The sequence below is a fragment of the Dryobates pubescens genome, chromosome 31 (genome assembly GCF_014839835.1).
Source record: "Dryobates pubescens isolate bDryPub1 chromosome 31, bDryPub1.pri, whole genome shotgun sequence".
NCBI classification, from domain to species: Eukaryota; Metazoa; Chordata; class Aves; order Piciformes; family Picidae; genus Dryobates; species Dryobates pubescens.
The window spans coordinates 9,359,688-9,376,307 of NC_071642.1; the positions used below are offsets into that span (position 1 = coordinate 9,359,688).

A 16,620-nucleotide genomic window follows, 5' to 3' on the forward strand; every position below is an offset into this window, starting at 1 on the left:
TCAGGGCTCCGTACCAGCTCCTCCTGTCCTCTCCCAGTGTTCGATGCCAGCTCCTAGTCCCCAGGCTCTCCTCCGCCGAGCCCTGCCGGTGCCAGCTCCCAGTGCTCCATACCAGCTCCCAGTGTCATCTCTCAGAGCTCCCAGTGCCCACCGTACGAGTGCCCAGTGTCATCTCCCGGCACAAAGTGGCATCTCACAGTGCCCAGTGCCAGTTCCAAGTGCTCCATACCACCTCCTAGTCCCCACCACCAACTCCCAGCTCCCTCTACCGGCTCCCACTGTCAGCTTCTGGCCGCTCGCACCAGCTTCTCGCCGCCGGTCTCTCCTAGTCCCGCCTGAGCTCCCTCGGTGCCAGCACCCAGTGTCATCTTCTAGTGTCCTGTGCCACCTCCCAGTGCTCCGTCACACCTCCTGGTGCCCACCATCAACTCCTAGTGCCCAGAGTTATTTCCTAGCTCCCAGTGCTCCGTCCCTGCTCTCAGTCTCATGTCCCAGTACCCAGCGTCAACTCCTAGTGCTCGGTAACGGTGCCCAGCGCCATCGCCCAGCGCCCATTGCAATGTCTCAGCTCCCGGTATCAGCTCCCAGGGCTCCATCCTCTTCCCTGTGCCCGGTGCCAGCTCCCCGCCCCCTCCCCGCCCCTCCCGTGCCGGTGCCGCCCGTTCCCGGCGAGGCGGAGCGGGACAGCTTCGGCAGACGGCACAGCAGCATGTGGCTGTACGCAGCGCTCTTCCTCCTCGTCCTCCTCCTCTCCGTCTTCGTCCTTCTCGTCCGGGTCCTGCTGGACTCGGGGAGGGGACCCAGCCCCTTCGCCACCGATGCCCGCCGCCCGCCCGCCCCGCTCGTCACCGACAAAGCTTTCCGCAGGACCGTGGTCAAGACAGGTACGGGGCTGCCGTGACCCCCGCTCCCCGGCGGGACCCCCCGCACCGATCCCTGCGCTGCGACGGGGGTGGCATCGACCCTCGGGGTGGCATCACCCCCCTGCACGGCGTTCACCCCCCAGGGTGGTGGTGTCCCCTGAGGCGGCATTCCACCCCCCCGGGTGGTGTCAACCCCTGGCACAGTGTCACCCACAGGGTGTCACTTCCTCCTGCTGCACATCACCCGCTGAGGTGGTATCACCCCCCTGGGCAGCATCACCCACCCGGGTGCCACCTCCTCTCAGAGCAGTGGCCAGGCAATGTGACCCTGTCCAAGCGGCTTCTCCCGCCTGGGTGGCACTACCCAGCAAGGTGGCATCACCCCACGGGACAGCATTAACTCCCCCATGGTGGCATCACCCCACTGGGGATCTCCCCTCAGCACAGCATCACCCCCTGGGGCAGTCTGAGCCCCCCCCGAGCGGCGTCTACCCCCTGTGTGGCATTGCACCGTCAGGTGGCATCTCCCCTTGGGTGGCACCACCCACCAGGGTGGCATCTCTACCTGGTTTGACATTGCCCAGGGAGGTGGCATCATGCCCCAGGTCAGCATCATCTCCCAGGGTGGCATCTCCTCCCCCATCACATCGCACAGGGAGGTGGCATTGCCCCTCCGGGCGGCATCACTGCTTTGAGGCGGCGTCATCCCCCAGCAAATCAAATCTTGGGGGGGTCCCTCCCCGGGTACCATGCCCCTACTCTGGGGGTGCCACCTCCCAGCACTGAGGGTGCCACCTCTCCTCCCCCCCCCAGCTTTCTCAGCAGACAAAGTGCCCGCGGGGCTGGACGCCATCGTGATCGGCAGCGGCATCGGGGGGCTGGCGGCCGCCACGCTGCTGGCCAAGGTGGGCAGGAAGGTGCTGGTGCTGGAGCAGCACGGGAAGCTGGGGGGCTGCTGCCACACCTTCACCGAGAAGGGCTTCGAGTTCGACACCGGTATGCCCCCCTGGCACCCCTGGGGCTGGGGCACAGGGAAAGGGAAGGGTGCCAGCGCTGGGGACCACACCCAAACCACCCCTGGGCACCCAGCAGGGGCAGCCCTGGCACCCGCTCCAGGCTCAGCCCAATGCTGCTTCTGCTTGAGCAATGCCACCCACGCCCCTGCCCTTGCCCCCAAGGCCTCCTGCTGCCACCATGGCCTGGCAGTGCCACCCGGAGCCTGCCAACTCCCCAGAGCCCAGCCCAGATCCTAGAAGCTGCCCCACAGCCTCGGTCTGATCCTATAAATATCTTCATAATCCAGCTCAGGTCCAGCTCAGACCCTACAGATGTCCTCCTAATCCACCTCAGATCCTATAAAGTTCCTCACAACCCAGCCCAGATCCTGCAAAATTCCCTGCCCCGAGCTCAGATCCTCTGCATCTCCCCCACAATCCTTTTTAGAGCCTCCAAATTCCCACTGAGCCATTGGAGATCCTACACATTCCCCACAATCCCCCTCAGATCCTACACAGCTCCCTGGACCAGGTTTAACCCTGAGAAATTCCCTGCAGTCCAGCTCAGAGCCTACAAATTCCACCCCCAGTCCAGATCAGGTCCTAACAATTCCTCCACAGCCCAGCTCACCTCCTCCAAACTCCCCATAATCCAGCTCAGATCCCCTGATTTTCCCCACAATCCAGTTTAGATCCTGTGAAATCCCCCAAGACCCAGCTCAGATCCCAGAAACTCCCCCACCACCCACCTCAGAGCCTCCAGACTCCCCATGATGAGCTTCAGACCCCACCAAATTCCCTGTGCCCAGTTTAACTCCTGGAGATTCCCCAGAACCCAGCCCAGATCCCATCAAATTCCCCACAATCCATTTTAGATCCCATAAATTCCCCCCACACCCACCTCAGATCCTGTACATTCCCTAACTCAGATCCTATACATTCCCCACCTCAGGTCCTGTACATTCCCCACCTCAGGTCCTGTACATTTCCCTGCACCCAGCAGGAATCCCAGAGAATCCCCCACAATCCATCTCAGATCCCAGACATTCCCTCAGAACCCAGTTCAGAGCCTGTAAAATCCCCTGCAGCCAATCTTAATTCCTATCCATTCCCCAATCCTCCAACTCAGATCCTATAAATTTCCATTGGATCCAGCTGCAACAATATCAAATTCCCCAACTCCAGCTCTGATCCCACAAACCTCTCCCCAGATCCACCTCAGATCCCACAAACTTCTCCCCAGATCCACCTCAGATCCCACAAACCTCTCCCCAGATCCACCTCAGATCCCACAAACCTCTCCCCAGATCCACCTCAGAGCCCACAAACCTCTCCCCAGATCCACCTCAGATCCCACAAACCTCTCCCCAGATCCACCTCAGATCCTACAAACCTCTCCCCAGATCCACCTCAGATCCCACAAACCTTTCCCCAGATCCACCTCAGATCCCACAAACCTCTCCCCAGATCCACCTCAGAGCCCACAAACCTCTCCCCAGATCCACCTCAGAGCCCACAAACCTCTCCCCAGATCCACCTCAGATCCCACAAACCTCTCCCCAGATCCACCTCAGATCCCACAAACCTCTCCCCAGATCCACCTCAGATCCTACAAACCTCTCCCCAGATCCACCTCAGATCCCACAAACCTCTCCCCAGATCCACCTCAGATCCCACAAACCTCTCCCCAACTCCCCCTCAGAGCCTATCCAGTTCCCTGCACCTACCTGAGTTCCTCTGAATCCCCCCCAGTCCAACTCCCCTCGTGGAGGATTCCCCCCATCCAGCTCAGAGCCTACAGGTTTCCCCACAGTCCAGCTCACATCCCCTGAATGGAGTTCCCTGTGTCCAGCCCAATTCCCACAGGATTCCCCACAGCCCACCTCAGAGCCTCAGCTGTCCCCTTTGGGCTCCTGGAAGGTTCCCCTCGATCCACCTCACATCCTAGAGGATTTCCCAGCATCCAGCCCAGTTCCCACAGGATTCCCCACAGCCCCTCTCAGCTCCCACAGATCTCTCCACAGCTCCATGCTGAGATCCTCTCAGGCTCCCACATCCAGCTCAATCCCTGCAAATTCCCTGATCCTGGCAATGCCACCCTAGGGGAACCTCTCCTTCCAGCCAGGCAAAGTCCAGCTCCTCCCACCCTGGGATTAATGATTTTCAGGGATGCAGATTGGAAACCCATCCCAAAAAATTCCTCATTTGGGGGGGAGGGGGGAAGACCATCGACCTAATCCCTAAATCCCTAGTTCCCAAATTGCCAATCCCCAGCATTCCCTAACCCACCTCAGTGGTCTCTCTGCTTCTGTCCCACCTCAACCAGGTCTCAGTTTCCCCTCTCCCTACCTCTTTATGGAGCTGTGGGGTGGGGAAACCAGAGGGGGGGATCCATAGATTCGAGCCAAACCCTCAAAATTCCCAATTCCTGGCTTCCCACATTCCCAACCCCTAGCACTCCTTAGCCCTAGCACTCCTTAGTGCTTCTCTCTCCTCCCACCTCAGCCCGGTGCCACATTTCCCTCTCCCCTCTGCAAACTCTCCCTCTGTCCCACCTCAGCCAGGTCTCAGTTTCCCCTCTCCCTAACTCTTTATGGAGCTGCGGGGTCGGGGGTGGGGAAACCGGAGGGGGGGGATCCATAAATCCGATCCAAATCCTTTAGAATTCCCAATTCCCGAATTCCCAATCCCCGAATTCCCGGCTCCAAGCACTCCCCAACCCGCAGCACTGAGCGCTCCTCTCCCCTCCCACCTCAGCCAGGTGCCACATTTCCCTCTCCCCTCTTTAAGGAGCTGCGGGGTCGGGGGTGGGGAAAGCAGAGGAGGGGGATCCATAAATCCGATCCAAATCCTTTAGAATTCCCAATTCCCGAATTCCCAGTTCCCGAATTCCCAGCTCCTAGCACTCCCCAACCCGCAGCACTGAGCGCTCCTCTCCCCTCCCACCTCAGCCAGGTGCCACATTTCCCTCCCCCCTCTTTAAGGAGCTGCGGGGTCGGGGGTGGGGAAACCAGAGGAGGGGGATCCATAAATCCGATCCAAATCCTTTATAATTCCCAATTCCCCAATTCCCAATCCCCGAATTCCCAGCTCCTAGCACTCCCCAACCCGCAGCACTGAGCGCTCCTCTCCCCTCCCACCTCAGCCAGGTGCCACATTTCCCTCTCCCCTCTTTAAGGAGCTGCGGGGTCGGGGGTGGGGAAAGCAGAGGAGGGGGATCCATAAATCCGAACCAAATCCTTTATAATTCCCAATTCCCGAATTCCCAATCCCCAAATTCCCAGCTCCTAGCACTCCCTAACCCGCAGCACTGAGCGCTCCTCTCCCCTCCCACCTCAGCCAGGTGCCACATTTCCCTCTCCCCTCTTTACGGAGCTGCTGCGTTGGGGTGGGGAGACCAGAGGGGGGGATCCATCCATTCGCCCCAGATCCTCGCGGGCTGATCCCCAAATGGCTCCGGCAGGGATCCACTACGTGGGGCAGATGCAGGAGGGCTCTCTGGCTCGCCTGATGCTGGACCAGCTGACGGAGGGGCAGCTGGAGTGGAGCCGGCTGCCGGCCGCCCACGACGCCGTGGTGCTGGGGGAGCCCGGGGCCGGTGCCCGAACGTTCCGCATCCATTCCGGGCATCAGGAATTTTTCCGGTCCCTGAAGGAGCAGTTTCCCGGGGAGGGAGCGGCAATCGATGAGTTCGAGCGGCTGGTGAAGGTCAGCAGGGACTATGGGCTTGGTGCCCTGAGGCTCCAGACAGGAAATTCCCCACCCAAGGGCACCCCGCGGGCAGGGAGGGGGCAGGGAGAGGGCATTGCACAACCAACCCCCAGCTCCCACCCTGGGAACAAAGGCACAAACGGGGCTGAAACCTCCCTCTGGTGCCTCACAGACCTAGGGGTGCAGAATGGTCTGGCTGGAGAAGACCCAAAGGGGATGGAGTCCAACCAGGAGCTGACAGCTACCTGCAGGCAGCTCTTAGACCACTGTGAGCTCCTCACCCCCCCAGGCGTGGGGGCTCCACCACCTCCCTGGCCAGGGGTTGATGACCCTTTAGAGGAAGAAGTTGTTCCTCATGGCCAACCCGAGCCTCCCCTGGGGCAACCTGAGGCCATTTCCTCTTGTCCTGTCCTTGTTCCTTGGGAGCAGAGCCCAGCCCCCACCTGGCTCCAGCCTCCTCTCAGGAGCTGCAGAGAGCAATGAGCTCTCCCTCAGCCTCCTCTGCTCCAGCCTCAACCCCCCCAGCTGCCTCAGCTGCTCCTCCCCAGCCCTGCTCTCCAGACCCTTCCCCAGCTCTGTTGCCCTTCTCTGGCCCTGCTCCAGCCCTCAGAGTCCTTCTGGCAGTCAGAGCCCAGCCCTGAGCCCAGGATCCCAGCTGTGGCCTCCCCAGTGCCCAGCCAGAAGAGCCAGGAGCTTTCTCTCAGCTTCCCACGGATCTCTTGGCACGTACTGGGAGCTCACAGTGGGATGATGCTCCAGGGGTTCCCAAGCACTATTAGCAGACTGCTAATTAGCATTAATTACTCTTTGAAAGCACCACGGAGACTGAAACTTCTCCCCCAGCTCTCCCTTCCCCCCCAGCGCCCTGGGAAGTGGTGCTTGGGAGGTGCTGCCAGCTCTGCTGCTCCAGCAGTGCCTTTAGAAGTCCAAAGGCATCTAGGAGCAGCTGGGCTGGTAGTGCACAGCCCCCGCGGGGGGTCCTGAGCCCCGGGTGCCCCCGCAGGGCGTGGACAGGGGCATGCTGCTCTTTGGCCTCCTGAAGCTGCTGCCCAGGGCTCTGGCCAGGCTGCTGTGCTGCTCGGGGCTCCTGCCCTGGCTCTTCTCCTTCTGCCAGCTGGCCCCACGCACCCTGAAGGATGTGGTGGATGGACTCACACCCAACCCTGAGCTCAGAGCTGTCCTCAGCTACCTCTTCCCCACCTACGGTAGGTAGCCAGCAGGGGCTGGGTTGAGAGGAGCCCTTCAGGAGTGCTAAAAGCCCTCCAGGGCCCCTCCCCCCTCTTGCTTCTGTGTTTTGGGGTTGGATCTGCTCAGGGTTGAGCTGTTCAGGCTGGAAGAGACCTCTGGAGTCATCATAGTGGGGGGCAAGAGGCTGGGGCCAGACTCTGCTGAGTGGTGCCCAGGGCCAGGCCAAGGGGCAAGGGGCACAGATTGGCAGCCAGGAGATGCCAGCTGGAGAGGAGGAGAAAGTAGTTTGGTGTGAGGGTGCTGGAGGCCTGGAGCAGGCTGCCCAGAGAGGTTGTGGAGTCTCCTCTGGAGAGCTTCCAACCCCCCCTGGGCACTGTGCCCCTGGGCAAGCTGCTGTGGGTGCCCTGCTGGAGCAGGGCTTGGGCTGGGGGAGCTCCAGAGGTCCCTTCCCACCCCTCCATGCTGGGATCCAGGTATTCTGGGATGTCGTGTGCCTGAGTGCTCTGCCAGCATCCTTGACCCCAAGCCAGCAGCTGGCTGTCTCCAGGGCCCTGTTGCCTTCAGCTCTCTCCCTCCACACCCTGGAAAGGAAGGAACCTTTCAAGTTCATCCAGACCAGCACCCTGCAGCCAGCAGGGACATCCCCAGCCAGAGCAGGCTGTTCACAGCCCCAACCAACCTGACCTGGGCTGGTGCCAGGCTTGGGGCAGCTCCCAGCTCTCTGGGCAGCCTGGGCCAGGCTCTCCCCACCCACTCAAACATTTCTCTCCACTCTGGATCTGGTTTGGAGCCCAAACCATCCCCCCTTGGCCTGTCCCAGCAGGCCCTGCTCTAAACTCTGTCCCCAGCTTCCTGCTCAGCCCTTGAGGCACTGCAAGGCCACCAGGAGGTCTCCTGGAGGTCTCCTCTTCTCCAGGCTGAACAACCCCAACCTTCTCATCCATCTGCCCTTAAAACCTACCCTGGCACCATCCTGGCCTCACTCTAACCTCTTCACCCTAAACCTTCTCCTTCCTCCCACCCACCCCAGTCCCCAGCTGCTTCCTCATGACCCTCAAGGACTCAGCTGCTTCAGTTGCAAAAGAACCACAGGGGCCACCCACATCCTGCTTCTGGGCACCCAGGAGCTGTTCCTCACCCACAGCCAGTGCCCCCTCAGACCTCACCCCCACCCTGTGCCCCCTCAGACCTCAACCCCATCCAATGCCCCCTCAGACCTCACCCCCATCCTGTGCCCCCTCAGACCTCACCCCCACCCTGTGCCCCCTCAGACCTCACCCCCATCCAATGCCCCCTCAGACCTCACCCCCATCCTGTGCCCCCTCAGACCTCACCCCCATCCAATGCCCCCTCAGACCTCACCCCCACCCTGTGCCCCCTCAGACCTCACCCCCATCCAGTGCCCCCTCAGACCTCACCCCCACCCTGTGCCCCCTCAGACCTCACCCCCATCCAATGCCCCCTCAGACCTCACCCCCATCCTGTGCCCCCTCAGACCTCACCCCCACCCTGCGCCCCCTCAGACCTCACCCCCATCCAATGCCCCCTCAGACCTCACCCCCATCCTGTGCCCCCTCGGATCTCACCCCCACCCTGTGCCCCCTCAGATCTCACCCCCATCCAATGCCCCCTCAGACCTCACCCCCATCCTGTGCCCCCTCAGACCTCAACCCCATCCAATGCCCCCTCAGACCTCGCCCCCATCCTGTGCCCCCTCAGACCTCACCCCCACCCTGTGCCCCCTCAGATCTCACCCCCATCCAATGCCCCCTCAGACCTCACCCCCATCCTGTGCCCCCTCAGATCTCACCCCCACCCTGTGCCCCCTCAGATCTCACCCCCATCCAATGCCCCCTCAGATCCCACCCCCATCCTGTGCCCTCTCAGACCTCACCCCCACCCTGTGCCCCCTCAGACCTCACCCCCACCCAGTGACCCCCCCCAGTTCTCACCCCCATCCCTCCTTCCTCCCCCCACCACATCCAGCCAAGGCTCAGTTTGTTGCTCATCCTAAGGCCCCCAGGCTGAGCCCCAAGCCTTGGCACCAGCTCCTGTCTCTCCCTCAGGGGTGATCCCCTCCAGGGCCAGCTTCACCATGCACAGCATCCTGGTCAACCACTTCCTTGATGGTGCCTGGTACCCCAAGGGGGGCGCTGGGGAAATCCCCTTCCACCTGGTCCCTGTCATCCGGAGGAGCGGAGGCAACGTGCTGGGGAAGGCACCGGTGGAGAAGATCCTGCTGGACTCCCAGGGCAGAGCTTGTGGTGAGTGCTGGCACAGGTCACACCCTGGGCTTGCTCTGGCACTGGGAGGCCTCCAGCCACCTTCTCTGGTGGGAGGTGCCCCTGCCCCCACGGCAGGGGTTTGGAGCTGGATGGTCTTCAAGATCCTTCCCAGCCCATTCCATGATCTACAGCCTGGAGCTGTTCCTCCCCTCCTCATCTTTCCTCAGCTGCACCCTGGGACAGGCCAAGGGGCAAGGGATGGGAACTGCAGCACAGGAGGCTCCACCTCACCATGAGGAGGAACTTCTGCACTGGGAGGGTCCCAGAGCCCTGGAGCAGGCTGCCCAGAGAGGTTGTGGAGTCTCCTTCTGTGGAGCCTTCCCAGCCCTGTCTGGATGTGCTCTGTGTGCCCTGTGCTGGGTTCTCTGCTCCTGCTCTGGCAGGGGGTTGGACTGGATGGTCTCCAGAGGTCCCTTCCAACCCCTAACCTCCTCTGATCTGTGATCCCCTTCCAGGTGTGAGTGTCAGGAAAGGCCAGGACCTGGTGAACATCTTTGCTCCTCTGATCATTTCGGATGCTGGCATCTTCAACACCTACGAGCGGCTCCTGCCCGCAGAGGCTCAGGCACTGCCAGGTACAGCATGGCAGCCTTGGGCTGTCCTGGGCACTGCCAGGTACAGCATGGCAGCCTTGGGCTGCCCTGGGCACTGCCAGGTACAGCATGGCAGCCTTGGGCTGCCCTGGGCACTGCCAGGTGCAGCATGGCAGCCTTGGGCTGTCCTGGGCACTGCCAGGTACAGCATGGCAGCCTTGGGCTGCCCTGGGCACTGCCAGGTACAGCATGGCAGCCTTGGGCTGTCCTGGGCACTGCCAGGTACACCATGACAGCCTTGGGCTGCCCTGGGCACTGCCAGGTACAGCATGGCAGCCTTGGGCTGCCCTGGGCACTGCCAGGTACAGCATGGCAGCCTTGGGCTGTCCTGGGCACTGCCAGGTACACCATGACAGCCTTGGGCTGCCCTGGGCACTGCCAGGTACAGCATGGCAGCCTTGGGCTGCCCTGGGCACTGCCAGGTACAGCATGGCAGCCTTGGGCTGTCCTGGGCACTGCCAGGTACAGCATGACAGCCTTGGGCTGTCCTGGGCACTGCCAGGTACAGCATGGCAGCCTTGGGCTGCCCTGGGCCCTTAACCCCTCCCTGGGCCATGGCCACTTCATGTTGGCTTTGCTGCTACTGCAAAATCTCCTGGTGGCCTTGGAAGAGGAATGATTGGGCTGGGTTGGAAGGAGCAGGGCTGGGTTGGAAGGAGCAGGGTTGGGTTGGAGGGAGCAGGGCTGGGTTGGAAGGAGCAGGGCAGGGCTGGAAGGAGCAGGGCTGGGTTGGAAGGAGCAGGGCTGGGTTGGAAGGAGCAGGGCTGGGTTGGAAGGAGCAGGGCTGGGTTGGAGGGAGCAGGGTTGGGTTGGAGGGAGCAGGGCTGGGTTGGAGGGAGCAGGGCTGGGTTGGAAGGAGCAGGGTTGGGTTGGAGGAAGCAGGGCTGGGTTGGAAGGAGCAGGGTTGGGTTGGAAGGAGCAGGGTTGGGTTGGAGGGAGCAGGGCTGGGTTGGAAGGAGCAGGGCAGGGCTGGAAGGAGCAGGGTTGGGTTGGAGGGAGCAGGGCTGGGTTGGAAGGAGCAGGGTTGGGTTGGAAGGAGCAGGGTTGGGTTGGAGGGAGCAGGGCTGGGTTGGAAGGAGCAGGGCTGGGTTGGAAGGAGCAGGGCTGGGTTGGAGGGAGCAGGGCTGGGTTGGAGGAAGCAGGGCTGGGTTGGAAGGAGCAGGGCTGGGTTGGAGGGAGCAGGGTTGGGTTGGAAGGAGCAGGGTTGGGTTGGAAGGAGCAGGGTTGGGTTGGAGGAAGCAGGGCTGGGTTGGAAGGAGCAGGGCTGGGTTGGAAGGAGCAGGGCTGGGTTGGAGGGAGCAGGGCTGGGTTGGAAGGAGCAGGGCTGGGTTGGAGGGAGCAGGGCTGGGTTGGAAGGAGCAGGGTTGGGTTGGAGGGAGCAGGGCTGTGTTGGAAGGAGCAGGGCTGGGTTGGAGGGAGCAGGGTTGGGTTGGAGGGAGCAGGGTTGGGGTGGAAGGAGCAGGGCTGTGTTGGAAGGAGCAGGGCTGTGTTGGAAGGAGCAGGGCTGGGTTGGAAGGAGCAGGGCTGGGTTGGAAGGAGCAGGGTTGGGTTGGAGGGAGCAGGGCTGGGTTGGAAGGAGCAGGGTTGGGTTGGAGGGAGCAGGGTTGGGGTGGAAGGAGCAGGGCTGTGTTGGAAGGAGCAGGGCTGTGTTGGAAGGAGCAGGGTTGGGGTGGAAGGAGCAGGGCTGTGTTGGAAGGAGCAGGGCTGTGTTGGAAGGAGCAGGGCTGTGTTGGAAGGAGCAGGGTTGGGGTGGAAGGAGCAGGGCTGGGTTGGAAGGAGCAGGGTTGGGTTGGAAGGAGCAGGGTTGGGTTGGAGGGAGCAGGGCTGGGTTGGAAGGAGCAGGGCTGGGTTGGAGGGAGCAGGGCTGGGTTGGAAGGAGCAGGGTTGGGTTGGAGGGAGCAGGGCTGTGTTGGAAGGAGCAGGGCAGGGCTGGAAGGAGCAGGGTTGGGTTGGAGGGAGCAGGGCTGGGTTGGAAGGAGCAGGGTTGGGTTGGAAGGAGCAGGGTTGGGTTGGAGGGAGCAGGGCTGGGTTGGAAGGAGCAGGGCTGGGTTGGAAGGAGCAGGGCTGGGTTGGAGGAAGCAGGGCTGGGTTGGAAGGAGCAGGGCTGGGTTGGAGGGAGCAGGGTTGGGTTGGAAGGAGCAGGGTTGGGTTGGAAGGAGCAGGGTTGGGTTGGAGGAAGCAGGGCTGGGTTGGAAGGAGCAGGGCTGGGTTGGAAGGAGCAGGGCTGGGTTGGAGGGAGCAGGGCTGGGTTGGAAGGAGCAGGGCTGGGTTGGAGGGAGCAGGGCTGGGTTGGAAGGAGCAGGGTTGGGTTGGAGGGAGCAGGGCTGTGTTGGAAGGAGCAGGGTTGGGGTGGAAGGAGCAGGGCTGTGTTGGAAGGAGCAGGGCTGTGTTGGAAGGAGCAGGGCTGTGTTGGAAGGAGCAGGGTTGGGGTGGAAGGAGCAGGGCTGGGTTGGAAGGAGCAGGGTTGGGTTGGAAGGAGCAGGGCTGGGTTGGAAGGAGCAGGGCTGGGTTGGAGGGAGCAGGGCTGGGTTGGAAGGAGCAGGGTTGGGTTGGAAGGAGCAGGGTTGGGGTGGAAGGAGCAGGGCTGGGTTGGAAGGAGCAGGGCTGTGTTGGAAGGAGCAGGGCTGTGTTGGAAGGAGCAGGGCTGGGTTGGAGGGAGCAGGGCTGTGTTGGAAGGAGCAGGGTTGGGGTGGAAGGAGCAGGGCTGGGTTGGAAGGAGCAGGGTTGGGTTGGAGGGAGCAGGGCTGGGTTGGAGGGAGCAGGGTTGGGTTGGAGGGAGCAGGGCTGGGTTGGAAGGAGCAGGGTTGGGGTGGAAGGAGCAGGGCTGGGTTGGAGGGAGCAGGGCTGGGTTGGAGGGAGCAGGGCTGGGTTGGAGGGAGCAGGGCTGGGTTGGAAGGAGCAGGGTTGGGTTGGAAGGAGCAGGGTTGGGTTGGAGGGAGCAGGGCTGGGTTGGAAGGAGCAGGGCTGGGTTGGAGGGAGCAGGGTTGGGTTGGAGGGAGCAGGGCTGGGTTGGAGGGAGCAGGGCTGGGTTGGAAGGAGCAGGGCTGGGTTGGAAGGAACCTGTTTGTGTGGGAATGATCACAACTAGGTGGAAACTTTGTGGCCAGCAGTGGAGCCATGGTGTCCAAGCCCCCAAGGCCCCCAGAGCAGGAACTCCTCTGGGAAAGTCTGGGGTTTAATAAGTGGGGCAGAAGTGTCTCCAGCAGGAGGGTGCAGCCCTACAGCCTCCTTGCTGCCTCATGCCGACTTTCAGGCCAGACCAGTTGTGCAAGCCGGGGGGGAGGCAGCAGGGGGGCTCCTGCTAGGAGCAGGCCCTCCTGCAGAGCTGGGGGGGCACACACAGCCCTCCTCTGTGTGCCACACACAGCCCTCCTCTGTGTGCCACAGGGATCCAGGCTCAGCTGGGCAGGGCTGTGCACGGCGCAGGAGGCTTCACCGTCTTCGTGGGCGTCCGAGGCTCGGCCGAGGAGCTGGGGCTGCAGCCCACCAACTACTTCGTGTACCCGGACAGCGACCTGGACGCGATGTAGGTGGGGGTTGGGCTGGCAGCTGCTTCATTAAGCGCCAGAGCACAGCCCTGGGTGGGTGCCGCTCGGGGCAGAGCTGCGCTGGGGCCCCGCAGGTCGCCAGGGAGGGGTCGGCAGCGCCGCCCGGCCCCAGCCGCTCCTCTCCCTGCAGCGCCCAGCGCTACCTGGCTGCCCCCCGGGAGGAGGCTGCCAGGAGCATCCCTCTGCTCTTCGTCACCTGCCCCTCGGCCAAGGACCCCACCTGGGAGAGCAGGCACCCAGGTAATGACTGCAGCCCGGCCACAGCCACTCCCGACGGCTCCTGACGGGCTTTGGTTCGTTTGAAGCCTGCACATGAAAAGGCTCTCCCCTGCGGCAGCCCTGCGCGGAGCTGTGGGCAGGATGCGTCTGGAGAGCCCTCTGCAGCATGGGGGAGGGGGGAACAGAGGGCTGGCAACAGGGATGTGGGAGCAGAGAGAGCTGGGAGCAGGGATGGGGGAGCACAGCTGGGAGCAGGGATGTGGGAGCAGAGAGAGCTGGGAGCAGGGATGTGGGAGCACAGCTGGGAACAGGGATGTGGGAGCACAGAGAGCTGGGAACAGGGATGTGGGAGCAGAGAGAGCTGGGAACAGGGATGTGGGAGCACAGTTGGGAACAGGGATGTGGGAGCACAGCTGGGAACAGGGATGTGGGAGCACAGCTGGGAACAGGGATGTGGGAGCAGAGAGAGCTGGGAACAGGGATGTGGGAGCAGAGAGAGCTGGGAACAGGGATGTGGGAGCACAGCTGGGAACAGGGATGTGGGAGCAGAGAGAGCTGGGAACAGGGATGTGGGAGCAGAGAGAGCTGGGAACAGGGATGTGGGAGCACAGAGAGCTGGGAGCAGGGATGTGGGAGCAGAGAGAGCTGGGAGCAGGGATGTGGGAGCACAGAGAGCTGGGAGCAGGGATGTGGGAGCAGAGAGAGCTGGGAGCATCCTGGTTGTCTGCATGGGGAGGGCTGGGAGCAGCCTGAGGGTGGGAAGGGGAAGAACCACCCTGGCCCTGTCCTGCTGCAGGCAAATCCACCTTGGCCATAGTGACCTTCGCCAGGTACGAGTGGTTTGAGGAGTGGAAGGACAAACAGGTCCACAAGAGGGGAGATGATTATGAGGACCTGAAGAAGAGCTTCCTGGACAGTGTCATGAGTACTGTCTTCAAGCTCTACCCTCGCATCGAGGACAGGGTGAGCTTCCTGGGGCCACCAGCTCCTCTCCTGCCTCCTGTCTGCCTTGCCCCATGCTGCAAAGGTAGGAGCAGGGTCTGGGGCTGCTGGACCTGAGGTTCACCACCAGCCCAATCCACTGCTGCCACCATGCGTGGTGCAAGGTGGGGGTGGTGCTCCTGCAGGGCCAGAAGTGGCCAGCACCACCCTCCAGAGGTCTGCAAGGGAGCCCACCTCAGCCTGTGCCCCACAGAGCCAGCTTTGGGGAGCACAGCGAGACCCCCCCAGGCCACCACACCTGCCCCTGCAGACCACATTGCCCTCTTGCCCCCTGCAGATAGAGTACATCTCCAGTGGGACTCCCCTCACCAACCAGCACTACATTGGCAGCCCCAGGGGTGAGTTCTATGGCATTGACCACAACGTGGAGCGCCTGCAAGCCGAGGCCATCGCTGCCATCCGCCCACAGACAGCTGTCCCCAACCTCTTCCTGACAGGTACCGAGGCCAGCACTGCCACAGCAGATGGGCACACCTCTGGGGAGGGGGGGAGGGTCCTGAGTGAGCGCTGGGGAGGGGTGGAGGGTCCTGAGCTGAGGGCTGGGGAGGGGTGGAGGGTCCTGAGCTGAGGGCTGGGGAGGGGTGGAGGGTCCTGAGCTGAGGGCTGGGGAGGGGTGGAGGGTCCTGAGCTGAGGGCTGGGGAGCTGCTGCTGTGCCTTGGGAAGCTGCTGGAGGACATGGAAGTGCCTGGAGCAGAGTGGCTGAGAACTGCTCAGAGGAGGGGGAGCTGGGGGTGCTCCTGACTGAAGGCCAGGGGGGGATGAGCAGCAGTGCCCAGGGGGGCAAGGAGGGCAGCAGCAGCCTGGCCTGGAGCAGCAGTGCTGTGGGCAGCAGGAGCAGGGCAGGGACTGTGCCTCTCTGCTCAGCACTGGGGAGGCCACAGCTGGAATCCTGGGCCCAGATTTGTGCTCCTCAGTCCCAGAAGGACTCTGAGGGCTGGAGCAGGGCCAGAGAAGGGCAACAGAGCTGGGGAAGGGTCTGGAGAGCAGGGCTGGGGAGGGGCAGCTGAGGCAGCTGGGGGGGTTGAGGCTGGAGCAGAGGAGGCTGAGGGAGAGCTCATTGCTCTCTGCAGCTCCTGAGAGGAGGCTGGAGCCAGGTGGGGGTTGGGCTCTGCTCCCTAGGAACAAGGATGAGAGGAAATGGCTTCAGGTTGCCTCAGGGAAGGTTCAGGCTGGCCATGAGGAACAGTTTCTTCTTAGAAAGGGTTCTCAGACACTGGCCCAGGCTGCCCAGGGCTGGAGGGCTTCCAGGCTGTGGTGCTGAGCGCTGTGGTGCAGTGGCTCAGCAGCAGTGCTGTGAGCTGTGGCTGAGCAGTTGGCCCTGCTGAGCTCCAAGGTCTCTTCCGACCTCAGCAGCTCTGTGGAGCTGCAGGGTCCCAGCAGGGGGAGGGAAGGGCAGCTGTGCTGCCCAGCTCTGCCCAGCACTGCTGTGTCTGGCAGGATGAGACCTTCCCTGCCTGCAGAAGGAAGGGCTCCCACAGGAGGGCTTCCACGAGCCCAAGGGCCGGCGCGGGGGCAGCTGGAGGGCGGTTGGGTTGGTGGTGTCCAGCAGCGCTGCCAGCTGGGGCTGCAGGACAGGGGCTGCCCACCGGGGCCAAGGCCACCCTCACCTCCTGCTCTCCTCCAGGGCAGGATCTGTGCCTGGGTGGCTTCATGGGAGCCCTGCAGGGAGCTGTCATCTGTGCCAGCGCCGTCCTGCAGCGCAACCTCTACGTGGACCTGGTGAGGCTCAGCAAGAGCCTGCAGGCCTCCAGTGCCAAGAAGGTGGCCTGAGGCTGCTGCCCCACGGGCAGCCAGGCACCCCCAGGCACCCCCAGGCACCCCCACTGCATTGCCTGCCACGCAGCACCAAGCCAGAGGATGCCCCCCCAGCCAGCCTGCCTCGCACTGCCTTCCCCTGGGGCCGCAGCAGCGGCCAGCAGCACCTCAGCCAGCACCGATCCCTGGCCACGTGTTGGGGGGACTAAAGCTCTCCTCCTGGGGTAGGGAAGAGGAGCTCCAGGAGCTGATGGGAGCAGCAGCAGCCAGGAAGGAAGTCAAGGCAGCTCCCAAAGCTTCACCTGGGCTCCCAAAGCTTCACCTGGGCTCCCAAAGCTCCATCTGGGCTCCCAAAGCTTCACCTGGGCTCCCAAAGCTTCACCTGGGCTCCCAAAGCTTCACCTGGGCTCCTGAAGCTCCATTGGGCTCCTAATGCTTCACCTGGGCTCCTAAAGCTTCA

The 16,620-nt window shown here is 62.8% G+C and overlaps 1 protein-coding gene across 1 annotated transcript; it reads left to right on the top strand.

Annotated features, from left to right (window-relative positions):
- The first annotated feature begins 642 nt into the window (after positions 1–642).
- RETSAT (retinol saturase) lies at positions 643–16,195 on the top strand. Its single transcript, XM_054175070.1, has 11 exons — positions 643–884; positions 1,677–1,859; positions 5,322–5,566; positions 6,573–6,774; positions 8,824–9,021; positions 9,498–9,617; positions 13,023–13,161; positions 13,314–13,423; positions 14,199–14,365; positions 14,682–14,841; positions 16,030–16,195. The coding sequence occupies exons 1-11, from the start codon at positions 710–712 to the stop codon at positions 16,173–16,175; spliced, it is 1,845 nt and encodes a 614-aa protein (XP_054031045.1). The 5' UTR covers positions 643–709; the 3' UTR covers positions 16,176–16,195.
- Positions 16,196–16,620: the final 425 nt, after the last annotated feature.